Here is a 19,258-nt window from a genome sequence, read left to right on the forward strand (position 1 = left end):
GTTTGACCGTCCTTCTGGAATTCATCAAGGAAGCCGTTTGGTTTTTGGACTCAAATCTCAGATATTGAAGTAGCAATAAGTGTGAAAACAAATTATTTATACTCGGCTGACGTTCTACTTTTATTCAGAACTTTTATGTTTCAATTTAACTTTCCCTACTGCTCTGCCACCCACGTCAGCTTTTGTAAGTGGTCGAGCAGTAGGGAAAGAAACACGGAGGTAAGAAGATAAATGTGGGGGGAAAAAACTGTCTCTGGATGTAGTACAACTACTGTGTCCTCATCCATCGCATTTACAGAATCCATCCAGATTTTAAAACATGGTGCTCTTTTTACTCTCTCCATTTGAACAGGAAATGTTAGATATCAAATTTAGACAGCTGGAAAAGCAGAAAAAAAAACTATTTAAGAAGGAAAAACAGCATTTTCACGTATCTTAAAGTTAAGGAAGGTTGATAGCATTCAATTAATTTATAGGGTTAAAGGCTTATTATTATTATCAACAAGACTCCTATTTCTCACAATTGTAGAAAACGAGTCCATATATTCTGGCCAATGCATTTCCCTTGTTACATATGTAGCGGAGGAGATTCGATTTCATGGATATTACCAGTTACATCGATGCCTGTTAAAGTTAGTTAATAAGTCAGTCATAACTCCTAATTTATTATCCAGGAGCTGAAGATTTGATCATCCATTTGTCAGAGGGGCGTTGTCATGAAACACTATTTTAAATGGATGCTTTGAAGTTGGGTTGTATGAAGTACTTATGATATAATAATTATAATTCATTCAACCTGCAGTAGATGGTGGTCAACACACCCCCAGTTTGGAGAAACGAGAGCAAAGCAATGCTCTGCTGTGGATGGAGATTGAGAATATTTTCACTGTTTTTTTTTAAGCGTGAGACAGCGTGTCTTTGTTGAAGAAGGGAAAGAAGTAACAAGAAAAGTGGTAGGTAGAAAAGCTCGAAACCAAAGAGGAGGCCAAAGAAAGGAGAAGACATGGAATAGAAAGGATGAGGAAAAACAGGAGGTGGTCACAAAAAGCTTAAAAGAGAGGAGATAAGAATTCTGGAGGCGGGGGGAAAAGGGATGGAGAGGAGGAACAAGAGATGAGAGAGTGGTATAAAAGCAAAGAGAGGCGGCCAAGGGGAGATCTGTGGAGAATTATACATCAGCTCATGTGAGAGTGATTCTCCAAGATGACAGAAGACTGACAGCTGAAACCAAAACCACTCCACACAGCCGGCATTCCAGATCTTTCCATATTTTTCAATCTCGCTCCTGTCTTTCTGTTTCCTTCCCCCCCCCCCTCGCTTCACATAGGTGGGCAGCTCCGATTAAAAAACTCTCCTCTGTTATGAGTGTGTTTTTCTGTCTCCCTTCTAATGCAGCTCACCAACCAGAGCTGGATAGCTTTCACTCGCTGTAATTAGAGCTGCACCAGGCAATTTCGCACATCGGAGAGTCCAAATGGCAGCGAGGAAGGAGCCGTTAAAAGTTTTTTGACAACTTCAACACCCAGAAGTTACGGAGTGTGATCTCAGTGAACTGTGTAATCCTCCGACCTGTGCATTATCTGGCGGATGTGAGTTAGGTGAAGGGGTTCGGATACATTAGCATCCTCTGCTTTCTCGCTGGTTGCTCTTTCGGAGAAAGTTTTGTGTTAAGATTCTTTTTCCAGTGGGTGGAAATGTTTTCGATAGCTATCAGCAAACTTTAATTTGCATAAAGAGGGTCACGTCTATCTCTTCATCAAACTCCGTCTACCGAGGGGTTCCCTTTTCTTTCGCAGCGTAACGAAGGCCAAACTATATTTACAATCTACATTAGTGCTGGCCAAAAATGGAGGAATGGTTTGTAAAGTGGCCTTTTTGAGCTCGGTGCATACATATTGCTTCCAGCGCTTAATCTGCAAAACAAACAAAACCTTCGACTCCTCTCTCCTACTTGGCTTTTGCACTGATTATTACCATGCGTACTGCCAGGGATCGAGATGGCGTTACAATATGAAAGCTGCACTTCTCAATATCTTCATATTAAAGGACTACATGCTGTGTGTAATGATTGATTGAGTCTCACGGCTCTCATCACTCCTGTTTCCAACAGCACCTGCTTTTTTTTGGGCAAAAATGCTCCCATAAACCCTGATAAAATGTTTTAACTAATCTATAAAGTTAAACCTGGTTATGACTCAAAGGGTCATTCCATTCTGGGTATATAGGGGTGCTGAATGACCTCTATAGGCCTATGAATAATAACGTTAATTTAAAAAACACCTCTATAGTGCTTTCAATCAATCTCCATATCCACATTTGCAGGATCATCAGAGCAGCATCTTCACAAAACCCTCACAAAGGCTAAAATAAGAGCAACATAAGGCTACAGTTTCAAACTCGCACTATCAGAGCGCTGAATTATTTTTGAATCTATGAACGATTCTGTAAAATCTGCTGTTCGTGCTTCTCTCTGTCTGTCAGACAGAAACTTCTATGTGTGGCTGTCTGTCCTTCTCGCTGTTTCAGGACCACGGAAAGCAACACACTTACTGCACACACACACACACACACACACACACACACATTGTTACTCTGAAAACAATAGCTAACGATAGTCACATGTATTTGTCAATTTTGTTGTTTATTTTTATGTAGATAAATAAAGAGATTCTACATATACAATGTTACAACTGAATATCAGGGAAGGATAGCGAATCATAAATAACTTTAATACGCCTGGCGCTCATGTGACCTAAAGGCTGAACTTTGTCTAAGACTCGAATGGCCCCAAACATGGATGTTCTTCGAACTAATAGTTTTGCAATTCTCGTTTGGCAGGTTGAAAGTGAACACCTGTTTTCGTAATTCAGAGTAATCACAGTAGTTTTACAGTCAAGAGAATTCGTATTGATATTTTTTGGAGGCAGAAAGAAAGAAAAATAGATTTTTTTTGTTGGTATTTCTCCAAAAAGACACCTCAAATAAAAAATGACTCAGCATTAGAAGCTTTGATGTCCTCCGACTGCTTCCAAAGTGATGAAACTTGGATATCGGATTCTCCTTGCACCGTAACCAACAGCACAAAAACAAATATCTCTGTACGGCACAATGCAAAACAGCTGGAGGTCTTTTGCAATTCAGAGTGACCGTGATTCATTACCAGCAAATTAGACTGATTAAGCAACCCGCTGCTTGGTCAGTTGCCCTTGGCATCTGAAAACCAATGCAAGAGGCAACTTTAGTTTATTAGAGATGTTCTGATCAGGTTGTTCCTCATCCGTACTGATTCCCTCACCATTACCGATTACCTTTCCCATAAAAACATGTTGCCGTTTTACTGGTTCCACGCAAGATTGCAGAGATTTTTTTTTTACGTTAATTTATGCAACAAAATGGAAGTTTATTTTGAAAAGAGACTGTATGCATGTAGTGAGCGGCACTGACACTAGAGGGATACTTCTAATTCTCTGTCAGAAGCACTTTGTAAACTTCTGTTTTTAAAGGTGCTATATAAATAAAGTTTATTTAATAAAGTATTATTATTATTATTATTATTATAACCTAGGGCAATCGGTAATTGACCAGTTGGGAGTGAGAATGTGTTGCAGATATAATATTTAAGGCTAGGCAACTTTATTTGTATAGCACCTCATACACAAGGCAGACTTAAAGTGCTTCACATCATAACATGTCATACAATAAAGTGAAAAAATAGAAGTATTAAAAGAAAATAAAGGCACAATTAAAATGCATTACAGAAAGACAAAGAGAATAAAAACATATTTGCAATACAATGCTGGGGAAAAATGTCACCTTGGTGACCTTTTGTCAAAAATAAAAGCCACGGGTTAAACGTAGTCGCAAAGATCCTGAAGCAGACATGAAAGTTACTCCCAACACAAGTAGTTGTAAACTCAGCTTTTTAAACAGTGCAACGTCGTGCGTTTCTTGCGGAGGGAAAACGAACAAAACGGGGCTTGAGGCGACGCAGTCTGATAAATTCATCCTCCGCTTCCATTCTGCTGTGATGAATTGCACCCAGGCAAAGTGGTGTGTCTGTAAGTTTGTTTTGAAGCAATTAACGAGGAGGCTGGAGTCTGTTTTTCCGACGAGTACGTGACATAATATCTATGCCTAGAACGAGCTAGTGATTAGCAATGGAACTGTCCGGGAAATTTCAAGAAATTACCCTCGTGTGGAGCTGTAGGGATAGTAAAGGCCTTGTGTGAGAAAGTAGCCGCCATTAGTTTAATGAGGATGGCTAAAGTGCATGACACCATGGAAACACGCATTGTCTTATATTTAGAGAGCGCAACAGAATCGGTAAACTGGAAAAGCTCCCCATGACAGAAACAATCCAGCGAGTGGAATATTCCTGTGTTTTCTTGCTCATTTCCATGGCAACGCTGCCCTGAGCTCCACGCTGGTTGCTGTATCGGGTTAGATACAAGACCTTTTCCTGCAATGGCTGTTTATCTGATTGGAATACCCCTCACTGGTTTTCCTTCTAAATCACTGAATCAACCAACAAACTGATAACAGCAAAAGGTTATTTCAGCAGTAATGACTTCATCTGCACTCGGGATCCCAGCGGTTCCCGTTTGCGTCACCAAGAAATTATGTTTCCTTTTAATATGTCTGATCATGATTACCTCTTTCCAAAAAAATAAAAATGCTACTTTGATGTCGTCCCAAAAGCACTATTCCAGTGCCTGAAAGATTGACTCTGTGATGAGAACTTTGTTTGAACTTTAGCTCTAAGTAAACATGGTATCGAGGCACTGCGGCCCCCAAAACGTCCCCTCCACCACAGAAAGCCACGCCGGATTCTTGAGCATCCACCGTTTTCATCGCTCTGACAGCACAGATTAAGGGATCGGACAAACATTTCGTTTCCTTCAGGCGTTGGCACACAGTTGCTCACATGTCATATCCAGACTTACTCACATAACGAGCAGGGATGGAGACTTTAATGGAGTAAACAGGAACCCAACAAGTTCTTTTTATTTATTTGTTTACCGTGGGGCCAACAAGGTTAGCTGAGCTATGTAGTGACATAGTGCTAACGATTTCTCGTTTTCTTTGAAAAACAGCTAGAACTGGAATCATTTTATGTGCTCCCACATGATAAATCAGCACACACCTTATTAGGATTCCAACTCTTTTCGAGGGATTGTTTTCAAGGAAATCTTCAGTGTCGACCCAGTTTGTGTAACAGAGATCACGCTCTACACTTACGCATGCTCTCCTTTTAACTTTCTTCTGTTCTCCACCAAAATAAATACATGAAATAAATATGGCTCACCACTTCGAGTGCCAACATCTTCACCAGCTCAATGTGACTGTCTGCTGTTTAGTGCTGAGCAGGCAGAGGAAGGTTAGTTTATCGGGGGCTTTTCACCCGCTGTGGCTGAAAATTGCTACCGATTCGAGTTTTGGTGCGTCCAAGTTGCTCCAAGTTAATCCATCACGCACACACTCAAACTTCCCTTGGCGTAGTATCCAGCAACATTACAGAAACGGGCGTCTACACAGCCGAAATGCGGCTGCACGTCGGCGCCGTTGAGTTCAAAATGCCGCTTTACGTGATTATATGCTTTTGCACCAGCAATCTACGAAATATATCCTGCAATATGAGAGGGGAAGTGGGGTAGAATCAAGCCTTGTGTATACACAGAGTTTAGCCATTTGAGTCCATCCCTGTGGAGCTGAAGCTCTTTTTAAAACAACACGAGACCGTACACAGCGAAAAACAACATTAGTGCTGAGGCTCATAGCTCATATCCAGTATAACGACACCAATAAAGGAAACGCTCACCTGCTTTCCTCTCCCATCTGAATGTGTTGCATTGATTAACGATCCTCACCGTACTGACTAATACAGTTTATTCTCTCATTAAGCTACAGCAAACTTTGGTGCTCACAGGGAACTGTAACAGTTTCCATTATGGATCGGGTCATTACTGCTAAAATAAACTGCCCCTGTTTTGCCAGCTCCCACTCATGTAGCCAAAAAAAAAAGAAAAAAAAAAAGAAGCTGTGCACTCTGTTATGGATGACAGAGCTAAACACACACACACACACACACACACACACACACACACCATATGGATTTAACAGTGAAAACATACCGGAGCCTTTGAAAACACTTAATTGAATATCATCGTGTCTGATGGTCAGTGGTTCTCATTAACAGTGTGACTAATTGTGCAAGACTCCCTTTGTTGCAACACCAATTAGAGAGGTACGTTCAATAACGATGCATGTATAAATACGGGCAGATGATGGCTTTATGAAACAGTCTCATCGACAGACTCAACGCAGTAAATAAATACACTTCTCCATTGGCATTATTACACACGGTGTCTGCCATCTTGTGGCGGCCTGAAGAACTACAACTGAGTGAGGCTGATGAATGTGTCAGACTGGACCTGCATGTAAAGCTATAGAACGTACACTCCCTTTAGATTGAGTTGATTTATGGATTGTTGTTTTAGTGGAGGTGTGTATAATGATAAAACACACACACACACACACACACACACACACACACACACACACACACACACACACACACACACACACACACACACACAAACAGCAGCGTAAGTGGTTGATGTGATGTAGAGAGCCCTTGTAGACCTGCACCATGATGAAATCCCCCCCTCTTTTTCCACCTTTGGATGGGGATTTCTTCCAGGTGGTAAAGTAGACTAGATAAAATAAATTAGGCTCATGTGGCCACATGGTGCTGACAAATTGGTGGGTTTATGGTTTGAGCCAGCATAAATTATGAACACTGGCCAACAGCTGCCGATACAAAGCGGGGCCAACCGACTGAATCATCTCAAAGTGGTACACGTCCAAAATATCAACAGTCCCGCTTGCTGGTTCACTGACTATCTGAAACAGACAGAGAGAGAGCTGGATGGGACCGGCTCGGAGGACCAGGAGGGGACCGGCTCGGAGGACCAGGTGGGGACCGGCTGGAGGACCTGGATGAGTCCAACCAGGGAGGACTGAGGTCGCTCCAGTTCTGTATCTATAAAGAATGACTACAGAGCCTAGAATACATTTATTCATGACTAACCCCTCCTAAATCTGGCATCACTGGTTGCCTGGCAACATTCCCCCCCCCCCCCCCCACAATCTTTCCAACTGTTGGTCCTCGTTCATCATCGATGGCCAAACTTCTGATGTGAGCCGTTCTGTGCCGACGTACCTGTCTCAACTTTGGAGTGGTCGGTCCTCTCCGTCACCTTCTCCTGGCTGACGAGGTAATCGACAATCCGCACGCCGATTGGTGGCTCGGTGTGGTTCCACTCCATGATGACCAATGAGCTGCTGGGCTCGTAGGTGTACGACAGTTTCAGCCTGGCAACAGAGTGACGGAGAGTGAAAGACGTCGTCAGCAAAGTGCTCTCATTACCGTAACCGCCAGCTAATAATCATCCAGACTGCAACCCAGCGTAAAGTCGCTCTGCCATGTCACAAACAAATCTGTCAACAGAAAATACAGCCGTTTATCCCCCCGCGTCTGACTTGGCTTACTCCGGAGCGGTGATCTGCAGCTACGTGGCGACGAAACACACGTGTAACAGGTTTTCATGTTCAGCCGATCAATACGGCAGCTCGTTTCATTGATCAGCCCTTCCCAGGAGACATGAATCAATAACTGCTGTGATCACAGACACCTCACATCACAAACCCCCTGCCATGGATGGATTACTGAACAGGTCTGCTGGGCACAGGCCCAAAGGGTCAGGGGCCCCCGTTGGTCTTGACCTACAAAGCGGTCTCTCAAAGAGACACGGAAGATACTCAAAATGACGAAAAAATATATTAAAAACGAATAAAGAGACTCATAATGACCAAAAAAGAGACACAAAGCAACTATGAAGAGATATGAAACGACCACAAAGATATTAAAAAGTACTAAAGAGGCTCAAAACGAGCACAAAGTGACACAGACAAACTACAGACAGACTCAAAATGACTACAAAGTTATTGCAAATGCCTAAAAAGACTCAAAATAACCAAAAAAAGAGACATAAAGCAACTACAAAGAAATACAAAATGACTACAAAGAGACACAAAGCAACTACAACGAGATGTCAAATGACTAAAGAGCCTCACAATGACTACAACGAGACACAAACAAACTACAGACAGACTCAAAATGACTACAAAGTTATTGCAGATGCCTAAAAAGACTCAAAATAACCAAAAAAAGAGACATAAAGCAACTACAAAGAGACAGAAAATACAAACAGGACAGGAAACAACAACAAAAAGAGTGTAAACAACTTGCTCCCATGTGCCGGGTCCTTTTGCATGTGTGTGTCTCACCTATTCCACCCATGCTACCCACCTCACCATTCAGTAATCCACTCACGGCTGTAATATTAGGCTGCAATAAAAATCAGGTGTGCACACGCATCCCTACGGCACATTACTCTACCATTGCAGCATGAGAGCGAGCCCTGCCAGCGGAGCGGCGGACGGGAGAACCGGTAATATTGTAAAAGCAACTAACATAGGATAGGGAAGCGGGGCACAGGTGGGGAGTCCGTCCGTGCCAAAAGCGTTGGAATCACACCGGCACCAGTCATCGATTACATCGCCTTTCCCCGAACACCACAGCATGCTCATCATCGCCTCCTGGAGAGACTGCGGACAGAGAGAGAGAGAGAGGGAAATTCAAAGCACATGGCATATCGGGACATGCATTATTCAAATGTAAATATTCTTATTACCCCTGTCAGGTATGGAGACTACAAACTGAGAGCCGTACCGATCCGTTTACTTCCACTGCTGCAGGACATCACACACACGCACAACGATGACGCACATGATATTAGAGGGAGTCATATAGTGTCTTCTTGTAAACAAACAAAACAAGTTGTGTTTACATCTTTTCTGAATGAAAAACACACCGTGTGTGTCCTCGAGCTCTAACACATGTGTTTCTTCTTTCATTTAAGTATTTTAAATCCAGAGTCATAGGAAGACAGGAAAGGCTCTATATCAGAGGTCTTCAAGGACCCCCCAGGCCTACAGAGACCCGGTGGAGGACCCCCTATTACACATCATATAAAACTGTGTTCCTTATTAAACAGGCCAATAATAATGTGTAGTGCCATCCATAACTACTTTTGAATCATAGATGTATACAATGCTGAGCCATTAAAATAATAATTGCTGACGGATTAATATTTTAATTATATTTTGGCATTTCTACACAATTTCATAACATTATATTAAACAAACAGGAAGATTTATATTTGCTTAAAGCTATGGTCTACCATTTAGAATAAAAAAAACAATCCATTCAGTCTAAATTGACCAATGAGAGCCATTGCTCCGGAAGGCTCCCATTGGCTCGTACCCTCCATCCAATCCCCTGCTCCTCCCCCTGCTGTTGGTGCTTTGTGAATACCACATATCGTACAATCTGTACTTTATAGTTCTGATATGGGCACTTTCATATGTGGTCCTACAGTTTTTAAAACATGTTTTTTTCTCAGTGTGAAAAGTCACATCGGTATTCATGCAGCAACCGGCATCATTAAAGATGTGGTTCTTTTTCTCCTCGTTCTCAGCTGCTGAGGAATCCGCTGGCTCGCGCTGCTCATCCACTCACAAATGAAGTCATAAACTCTGACTTCACGGCCTCCGTGTTTACTCTCCTCCAGTTGCTGCGTGTGAGCTCCAGGATGAAAAGCCTCGCCTGGAGTCGGCAGGCGGCACCGCGCTGACCTTCCTCCTGCTGGAGGGTTGGAAACGGTAACCGCGGAGTCCTGGAAGTCACAATGTGCCGCTGCCGGCGGAGTGAGTCGTTTCCTCGGACTGAGGTCGTAACGTCTGGATCACCCACGTGCAGTCACTAATATTTAACTGCTGGACTGAAGTTTACAGCCGTACGCCCAAACTAATACCCGGATTTGTTGTATTATTGGCTGCACGTTAAGGAAGCTTTGATGGGGAAATTGTGGAAAAAATTGACAACATCAGACAATAAATGCTTCCTTTAATGTGTCCTGGAAATTGAAGCTTTGTATTCCCAGAACAAATCGTTATTTTTCAGACTTCAGAGAGTCGGACAGTGCCAGATAGTTAACCCTTTGAGATCCACATAGACCTGTTTTTGTCTTTTTTAGATAGAAGTGGTGAGTTTCCTCTGAAAGCTGACAATCTGGAGGTTCATTTGAGCTCAGCGGTGTTTGTCGAGTTGTTTAGGGCTAAACACATTATGATTGAAGTACACGATGGCTCTTTTATGTCTCAACATTTGATGCAGCGATTGATGCCATATTTAATACAGGTTTGGTGCTAAATCAAATCATTTTCTACCACTCGAGAATCGACAAAAATTGTTGACAATAATCCCCCCATAATACCACATTGGGACACCAAGACCTTGAGGAATGCCATAAAAGAAGTCAGGAAACTTTTATCATTTGGAGATTTTTGCAAGAATTGCATCTTTCCTTTGGATGACGAGCACATCTGTCCTGGAAACTGCTCATAAACCTTCTTACTGTGGAGAGATATCTAGTAAAGCCATCCATCCTCTGGATGTCCTCGGCCTCTAGTTTCTTCAGGCTGTGATTCTCCCAGAAGTCACGACAGCTCATTTTATATAACAGCAATGTCCCACTACAGTGAAATGGGCTACTGTGGACGTTATCACACTTGAATGAAATGAAATTGAGTCTCAGCTTTCCAGTTAGACTGAATTAATACAATTCCAGAGGGGTTAGGGACCCCGCTGTGCACAAATAGGAGATAAGAGCACATTTATACTGCATGCAATGTGTCTCGGAGAGTTGGGGACAAACACACACACCTGGTAGGTCTCGTTGTTGGACACCAGCTCGTAGATGGGCGCAGCCTTGGTGATGTGCAGCAGGACGGGCTCGGACTGCTGCCGGCCCTGCACCACCCGGGGGCTCATGTGGCAGAGGTGGCAGGAGCGCGGGCACTGGCCCTGGCTGTTGCAGTCCATGCGGACGCCGGCCGCCATGCGCTTGGCGCCCGTGTCCAGCAGGCTGGCGATGTACGCCGGGTAGGTCAGCGTCCTCGGCTCCTTGTCGCGCTCCTCGGACTCCTCGGAAGGCGAGTTACCTGACGGAAAGGAAGGGAACACACAAAGCGTCACTGTGCTGCAGCTTTTCTGGACATGTGAGTGTAGATAATAATGCTGCTGCTCCAAACAGCTCAGTGTCCCCCCTGAGGGAAGGTGAATGGAGGGGTACAATGAACAATGAAACTTTTACATCGTGTTAATGTGATCATTGCTGTTACTGGTTGGTTTTGGCTGTGCCGGGTTTCCCCCCCTGCTGAGTTAATGGGAGTAAATTGGTGTTTTTCAACCTCTGCCTTATTTTCCCCTTATTTTTGTGTCTATGTGACAGGGCCCGAATGTATGTCGACACTTATGATAATTAATAATACATCATATCATTAACCCCTCGTCCCCCTGTATCACTTGTTGGGAAAATCCTGAATTTACACTTCAAATCCTCCAAAACATGAACAAACTGAGGTATTAACCGTTGTGTAATATGCATGCATACGCATCAAATATTCCCCATAAACTGTTATTTTGTCTCAGGCAGAGTGGGGAAGTCCATCAACGCACAACTTTGACGCTATTCCTCTTTTCTTTTCTTTTTTAAAGGGGGGATTTTTTCAGTTTCCCATTTTGGGAGACTGCTTGGCTGTGAGAAAACACAGGCTATTTAAAAGCTCAAGCACCAATTAGGGAATAGGCTTGTTGTGCAAGCTGCCTTTGATGGAATACAACTCAGGTTTATGAGCCGTGGGCGAGAACACAAGCTCAGGGACCAACACGTGTGCACGCAAATAAAGACAAACACGGGCAATTTTTCTAAAAGTATATTAGGAATAATTCCTGCACTTTCAATGTTTCCTTTTTGTTTTTGGTGACTCCTTTAAAAGTGATGTTTCTGCACTTTCTTTTATGTGTCTTCAATGTAACAGAAGTGTGTATTTGAAGCATCTTATTTCTCTATTTCCTTTGTGTGCTTTGAGCTTTAAGAAGAGGAGTTACTTAATACAACCTCCTTCCTTTAAAGAATATAGTTCTGCATGTAATAACAACGACTCTTTTGTTCTTTGAGGGCAAAATATTACAATTTACATTTAAGTCAATGGAGGGTTGCTTCCAGAAACACAAAATATGTGATTTATAAAAACAACTAAGCAGACAAACCTTAAAAGACAGCATCAGAATATTTCCATTGATAATTGTATTTTGAAGTGTACACACATTGTGTGTGTGTGTGTGTGTGTGTGTGTGTGTGTGTGTGTGTGTGTGTGTGTGTGTGTGTGTGTAACTGAGTGGGTGACATGCCATCAAAAACAGATTAAGATTCTAAGTGCTATAATAACAATAGTCAGCGTTTGCTTATGCGTGCATGTGTTTATAATTATGTTGTTGATTACAGCCGTCATCCCCCACACACCTCTGAAACACACACACACACACACACACACACACACACACACACACACACACACACACACACACACACACACACACACACACACACACACACACACACTTCATTTTGTCTGACACCTATTTAAGTTTCATAGGATTTCTGAGTAATGCCATGCTTAACTAGTTACAGAAACTTTAATTGAGCTGAGTAAAGGGTCATAAAAGGGTGTGCGTGTCATCAACAAAAAGAGAACAGTTTCACAGAAATGACAGCACACACTACTCTTCACACGCTCTGATTACTCAGCTGAATCGGGCTGTTTGAGACTCAACTAACTGAAAAGACTCCCGTTATGACGTTTACACTCGTGTTTCACTTTTAAAAGAAAAAATATCACTTAAAATGTTTATATTTTCCACTTCCACCAATATACATATTTTAACCAAATTCTCTCCTGATCAAAATGTCCAAATATTCATTAATTTTCACAATTTCAGCCCTTTAAATGCCAGGTTGTTTACATAGTGCCACAGTTTACTTTTATGAACAAAAATAGAACAGAGAAGAAGAAATGCCAATCATTTTCTATATGCAAGTACGTGTTAAAATCTAGGATACATCAGTGAGAAGCAAAACATGGATTGCATGTGTTGCATTACCTCGAGCACATAATACAGAGGCAACAGCCGTAGTGGACACCAGGAAAACAGCATGCATTAGCCTCGCAGGGCAAATGTGAGAAAAGGGCTCAATCTGGTGGAAAATAGTAAAAACTACAATTTTGAAGCCAGGACTCAAAACCTGATACAATAATAGGCATGATTTTATACTGTACAGTGGAAGTAAAAAAAAAAGAAGGTTTTAATAGGTTTCAATGGGAGCAGTTTGTACTTGAACTTCCAACATGAAAAATAAAAAAAACACTCCTTTGACCAAAATGTATTTGATGCAGTCAAAATGATCATTTCCTTTTACAAGGTCAGTGAGTTATTTTAGGAGTCATCGTGTCTCTTTCTTTGTGTATTTTAACATTTTAACCATCAAAACACAAAGTAAAAAAACACCCAAAGCCACGACGTGCAGAATACATTTTGTTCTTTTTGTAGAACATTCAAGCCTATTCCTCTGACTCACAGACCCCGGGTCAGATCTATGGGGCTTTAATATTGGTCTAACAAAATGAGCCAAGCACATGTGGGCGCACTGGAACTCTCCCCATAAAGATATAAAGACATAACAGGAATTGAGCTGAGATCGCAGCAGCAAGACAACCCACGACGATGGAATATGTAACTAAAGCGAGGAACCTGTCTGTGTGTGTCCTTCACTAACTAACACTTTAGGATTCAGAACGGGGACACTTGCTTCATTAAATTCTAATTTGAAAGTGTGATAATATAACGCTGATGTGCATTTTATTGGGATGGATTCGATTGTTTTCTTTCCAGCGGTTTGTACGATGGCGGCTCTTGATGAAGCTGCAACAGGCGCCACACTAGTTCTAAACAAAGACAAATGACGCCCGACTTGGGAAAAGTAACAGTCGGGTGTTAATGACTGCAAGTCTGCTTTGATAACACAGCTGCCTCCAGATCCACTAATTAGACCAGAAACCAAATAAATAGCTGTATTCACACGTGTAATAATGATAATAATGATAATAATGAAGTAATATTGTTAATTTGTCGTCTCTCAGCATGTGTGTGCATCTTGTTTGTGTCCTTGACAACGTTAGCGTGCAGCCTCGGGTCCGGGTCACTGAGACATATCGACGGGCGAGCCCTCGGCCAATCAGAGGGAGGTGTAGGTAAATGAGCTTGGATGGGGGGAGGGCGAGTCACAACCAAAGCAAACTCCTTCACACGTCTTGACAGCTGGGCGCCATTGGCAGTCTGCAGGCCGCGATCCTGGCCGACTAATCAAAGGCGAGGAAGGGGAAGATTAGGCGTGTGCTTGTAGCGGGGGGCTCGGAGTAAAATCAATGGGAAACGGAGAGAAAACGATCTACCATCCAGCTGTGCGACTGTGTAGTCAGTGTATCGACGCATGTGCACAAAACATCAACGTGTTCGTCCGCGTGTTGCCAAGGACGACGGCGTCCTTGCACTCCTGACCGGCCAAACTTTAATCTGTCAAACTGGCCCACGTCCCACTGATCAGCTCACATCGTTCCATCTTCACTCGCCACCTCCTGGCAGACGGAAATTAAATGTGGCAGTTATATTAGGACAGCTGGGTGCCTTTTAGGGCAAAGAAGATTGGCAATGATTAGCTCAGTTTAGTTTTGGTTTAAGCTCCTCGTCGGCGGGGGACCGACGGAGAGGAGGATATTTAAATGGGAGAGCAGCGCGGCCTGAAGACGCCTGATGGCCAAACGTACAGGGCATATCATCACACTAAACCCTCTGCAATTTAATTCAGATGTGCTCAAAGCAAGACTGTTATTTCTGAAAGAAGAAATGTCACATTTCAAACGGAAATGTGAACTTATAAGCAATACATCTCTTGGTAAATCATATACTCAGGGGTTTCACCACTATGGCTTTACTTTTACTTTTTATTATGACTATAGGTGGCTAACACCAGTTGATATTAGCAAACTTAGAAACATGTATGCCCTTTTGTTCGGCTCTACTTTAGTGACAACCACTGTTTAAACAGTGAAACACCGAGATGGGAAACTTTATTGCTCCTTTCCACCGTGACAAAAAGCAACGCAGACCAGATCCACTCCCTCCGTTGTTACCTTTCACAGTAATTGAATAAAATCAGAATAATTGTCCTGAAAATATTAAATTATGCTGTACTCTAGTCGGCTTTAAAAGACTTTATAAGAACAACATAATTCTCGTTACAGTATGGACAATTAAGTTGAATGATGTTGTACTATTTTGGGTTATGCGCTGTTTACTATTCTCTATTTTGTTGTTATCAGAAATTTAAGTGTACTAATTAATTTCAAATGTCTGTGATCTGATCCTTCTGTATTAATGCGTATACTTTTTTAAGGCCAAAGGGTATATAAGCTTCGGCTTCAACCTACACCCTTTCGGTTATATAAGCTTGATATATACCGAAATAAAAAAAAATATTTATATATATGTAATATTCATACATGACTGTAAACAGGCCTGTACAAGTCTGCAGACTCCTCCCCACTAAGTGTTAGCACTTACTATTATTATAGCTGTCTCCTGTGTTCATGTTAGATATTTTCTTTTAAACTGGTTTTTCTTCTTTTTGTTTTAAAGATCCTAAACAGAAATAGAAGGATATTCGGGGATATTAGGTTTACGACATCGTCACTCTGAGGTCCTTATCACGACGTCTTTGTCCCGTCACTCGTGGTCTTTGATTCAGAACTTAACTTTAAGCTTCATGTGGGGTTGGTCACCTCAAAATATCTCCACATGACTCCCTGAGAGACCCAGATGGACTAATGGATGCTTAGCGCGCAGGCTGGACTCCTGTAATGTTACCCTATGTGGTCTAACCCCCCCCCCCCCCCCCCCCCCAAAAAAAAAAGAAGCAAAAACAAAATCTGCTTCAGCTGACTCAGGAAGTCATTGACTAAAAACGTTGGTGAGTCAGCTTTTAGCGATCGGAGTCGGCCCGAGGGTCTGAGAGCTGCTGGGAGTGTACCCTTCCTTTGCAGCCGGGCCTTTGAGGATTTATAGACATTTACACCCCGTTTTATTCACTTACTTTGCTGTATTTAAGTTGTTAAACACGTTCAACAACACGGGACTTTCAACCATGAGACCTTGTATCCCAAAGTGAACCCAATGTTCGTTTATGGCGCCCAAACTGTCCATAGTGATAAAGTTGAAATACATCAGTTTAAAGTCATTCTGAACGACACAAAAAAGACTGTTTAGGTGCTGGTTTATGGAGCATCCACCATCGGCATGAACATCCCTACGTTTGTTTCTGTGTTCCTCATTAATGGACACTCCTGCTGTTGTTTTGCACAAGGCAACAGAGAGGGGAAACAGCCCTCCAGCACATCCCGTGAAAAGCCTCTCTTGACCACTTAGAGTGTCGCAGACACACATCAAGAGTCACTCTGGACTCCTCTGGTGGGGAGCTGGCAGGCTAGCAAAATCCCTCAATGGCTGTTTATTTCCAGACAGGCTGCTTTACTGCGTTATATATTCAATTCATGTGATGAAGCTCGTGTGGAGTGATGCTTTTCCACGAGTCCATCACCTGATAAGTGGCCCTTTAAGTCCTAAACTGACTCTCCACATAATAACATGTAAAGAATGGGTGGCCAAACCTATTTTGCAGTGATTTTTTGGCGATATAGAGGAAAATATTAGGAGTCACAGTTCAATGATGGAGACTTATTGAATTATTTAATTGATTAACCTCGATCGGGTAAACATGGCCAAACAGAAAGGATGGAAGACAGCGAGATTTCATTTACATTTCATTTACTAAGTTTTGTCACGTAATTCTTTACCCACAATCCAAAACATTTAGCCACCCCTGGCAAAAAAAACAAAAAGAAATCCACACACACAAAGTGAACATCTGGTCTTCAAACACACATCAATTTGTTGTACATGAAAGTACAAAGCTGGTGCGCGATGGCGGACTGTAATGTGCTTTCCTGCGTGTAGTACTCGTCTCCCCAAGGTGAACTACGGGTCGTCGCTGCGTGGTACGAATGGGATTCTCTCTAATGCTCGTCTTGTATTTTTCCCGTCACACAAAAGAAAATGAGACGGAGCGCCATCTTCTTTGAACTCCGCTTACCGGCGTTCCCCTTTTTTCCGTCGTCTCCATTCCCAGCATCTCCCTCTCTCTGATTCCTCTTTCACGTTCTCTTTTACCCGACAAAAAAACACAATCACACCTATTTCCACAAAGCAAATACATGTTTGCGAGGTATGGTGTGTGGGAGGATGTGATACAATACTCCCCACTAAAAAGAAAACCAATCTCTCTTCTCCCGACACTCTCTCTCTGCTTTTGCATCCTCCCTAAAAGTCCCTTTTACTCACTTTGATTTCCCGTTTTTCCCCTCCTGTCAGTCTTTGGCTCTCTCGAAGTCTACAAGGTGAATTTGCACATTTATCTAAGCGTCTAAACTGCTGTCAAATTCCGCCCACGCACACAAACACACACCTGCTTTCCGGGGAGCCTAATGACTAGCAGTATAGGGCTTTGAAGAGAATAAATCTCAAGGAAAATGCCTGAGTATACATCAGCACACGCACAAAAAGCTCCTCAAATAAAATGTGTTTGACGCAGTCAAATGTCGCATAAAGGGAAGTGACGACAAGACAAAATACAGAAAGAGAAGCCCCACAAAGTACTTCCATAGAAATACAATTTTGCATCCAGTCGGCTATGCTTATGTTAACATATTAGTGCTGAAAGAGATTCAAGTAGTTTACATAGATGATGCCATTGAAGTTAGCTCACGGTTTATATGTACGGAAATATTAAAGCTATGTAATGAATCACTAATTCGTCTCTTTTATATGAAAAGGTGCACAATTAGAAATCCAGAATAATATGGTAAAGTACCTGCTGTGTAACAATATATTGGAGTAACGTCGTTGCTCTCCCTCTGTGTGTGTTGTTATCCGAGCTTATCTGTGCTTTGTTGACATAACCGGTCCAGCATTTTAAGATATTCCTCACAACAGAAGGCCTGGACGCGGCCCGGAAACCAATCTTTCATACCAAACTGAGACCTAATGAGTGTGACTAAACTACAGATGCAAGATGGGACGCTCAGCACGAGCATGTATTAGGGATCCACGGGTTTATGCGTGTCGGTGTGAAGCGGTGGATTTGGTGGCGCTTTGACCCGTTCTCCGCCGAGCGGAATGAATCATCATCTCAGACGGAGACAGATGGAGCTCAGAGCTCTTCAGATTCGTCTAATACCTCTCTATCCACCTCTTCCTCCCACACTCTCCGGTGATCACTTCAGTTCCTCCGCCACCAGCTGACTCGAGTCCTGCTCACGCAAATCTACACTCTACGTCCAGAAATGTTTATGGCTGAAGAGAGAGCAAAGCGAAAAAAAAAGGCAGGCTCTACTTAACACGCTGCTTGGGATGCGTTTGTAAGCTTTCATTTCCTGAAAGATCCTCTCCATTATACCCTCTTTCATCAGACTTCCCTGCAAAACGATGACTCATTACATCATCGTTCATCTTTGGGATCAAAGTGCTGCGATTTCAGCCCCCCGACACCATCAGACTCGCTCTTAACCGAAGCTTTTAAACTAAATGCCTCGCTCCGTGCTCCTGCATTTCCCAGCGTGAACCCGTCTCTCCTCCACCACCGTGCTGAATACCATTTCACTGTGACTCATGCCGGCTTGAGTGGGTGAGAAGTACCCGCCCTCGGCCACTAGATGGTGCTGGTGGATCGCCAGAACAACCTGGGGGGGTGGGGGGGATAGTTGGTGGAAGTTATCATAGATGTTCACTGTTCAGCATAGAAAAAAGCAGGGCGCACCTTTTACAACGTGCTTGGCCGGGATGAACGTTATGTGGTTATGGAACGTAATCGGGAAAGCAGCGAGATGGAAAACTGCAGTGAGAAGGGGGGAGTTTTTGGTGGGATCACGGCCATTGTATGTCGGGGAGAAAAGAGCGGGAAAGAAGAAAGTGAAGCACATAAACAATGCTCTGGGTGTGCATGTGTGTGTCTGCCTGTGTGATGCGTTCTAAACCCCTGAAACCTGTGAAACGGAATACATCAGAGTGCTTAAACAAATCCGTGTGACGGGCAAATCTGCTCAGATGTGTGTGTGTGTGTGT

The 19,258-nt window shown here is 42.8% G+C and overlaps 1 protein-coding gene across 2 annotated transcripts in view; it reads right to left on the reverse strand.

The window, feature by feature from the left end:
* Positions 1–19,258, reverse strand: part of astn1 (astrotactin 1) — a 299,205-nt gene that overhangs the window by 28,161 nt on the left and 251,786 nt on the right. For both annotated transcript variants that reach the window (XM_084008564.1, XM_084008565.1), the window contains 3 exons: positions 10,850–11,127; positions 8,537–8,670; positions 7,223–7,374 (listed from right to left, as the gene is read on the reverse strand). In XM_084008564.1, the coding sequence (XP_083864690.1) occupies positions 7,223–7,374; positions 8,537–8,670; positions 10,850–11,127 (564 nt within the window). The remainder of the gene's footprint in view (positions 1–7,222; positions 7,375–8,536; positions 8,671–10,849; positions 11,128–19,258) is intronic.

This window comes from Eutrigla gurnardus, assembly GCF_963514095.1.
Source record: "Eutrigla gurnardus genome assembly, chromosome: 4".
Taxonomy (NCBI): Eukaryota; Metazoa; Chordata; class Actinopteri; order Perciformes; family Triglidae; genus Eutrigla; species Eutrigla gurnardus.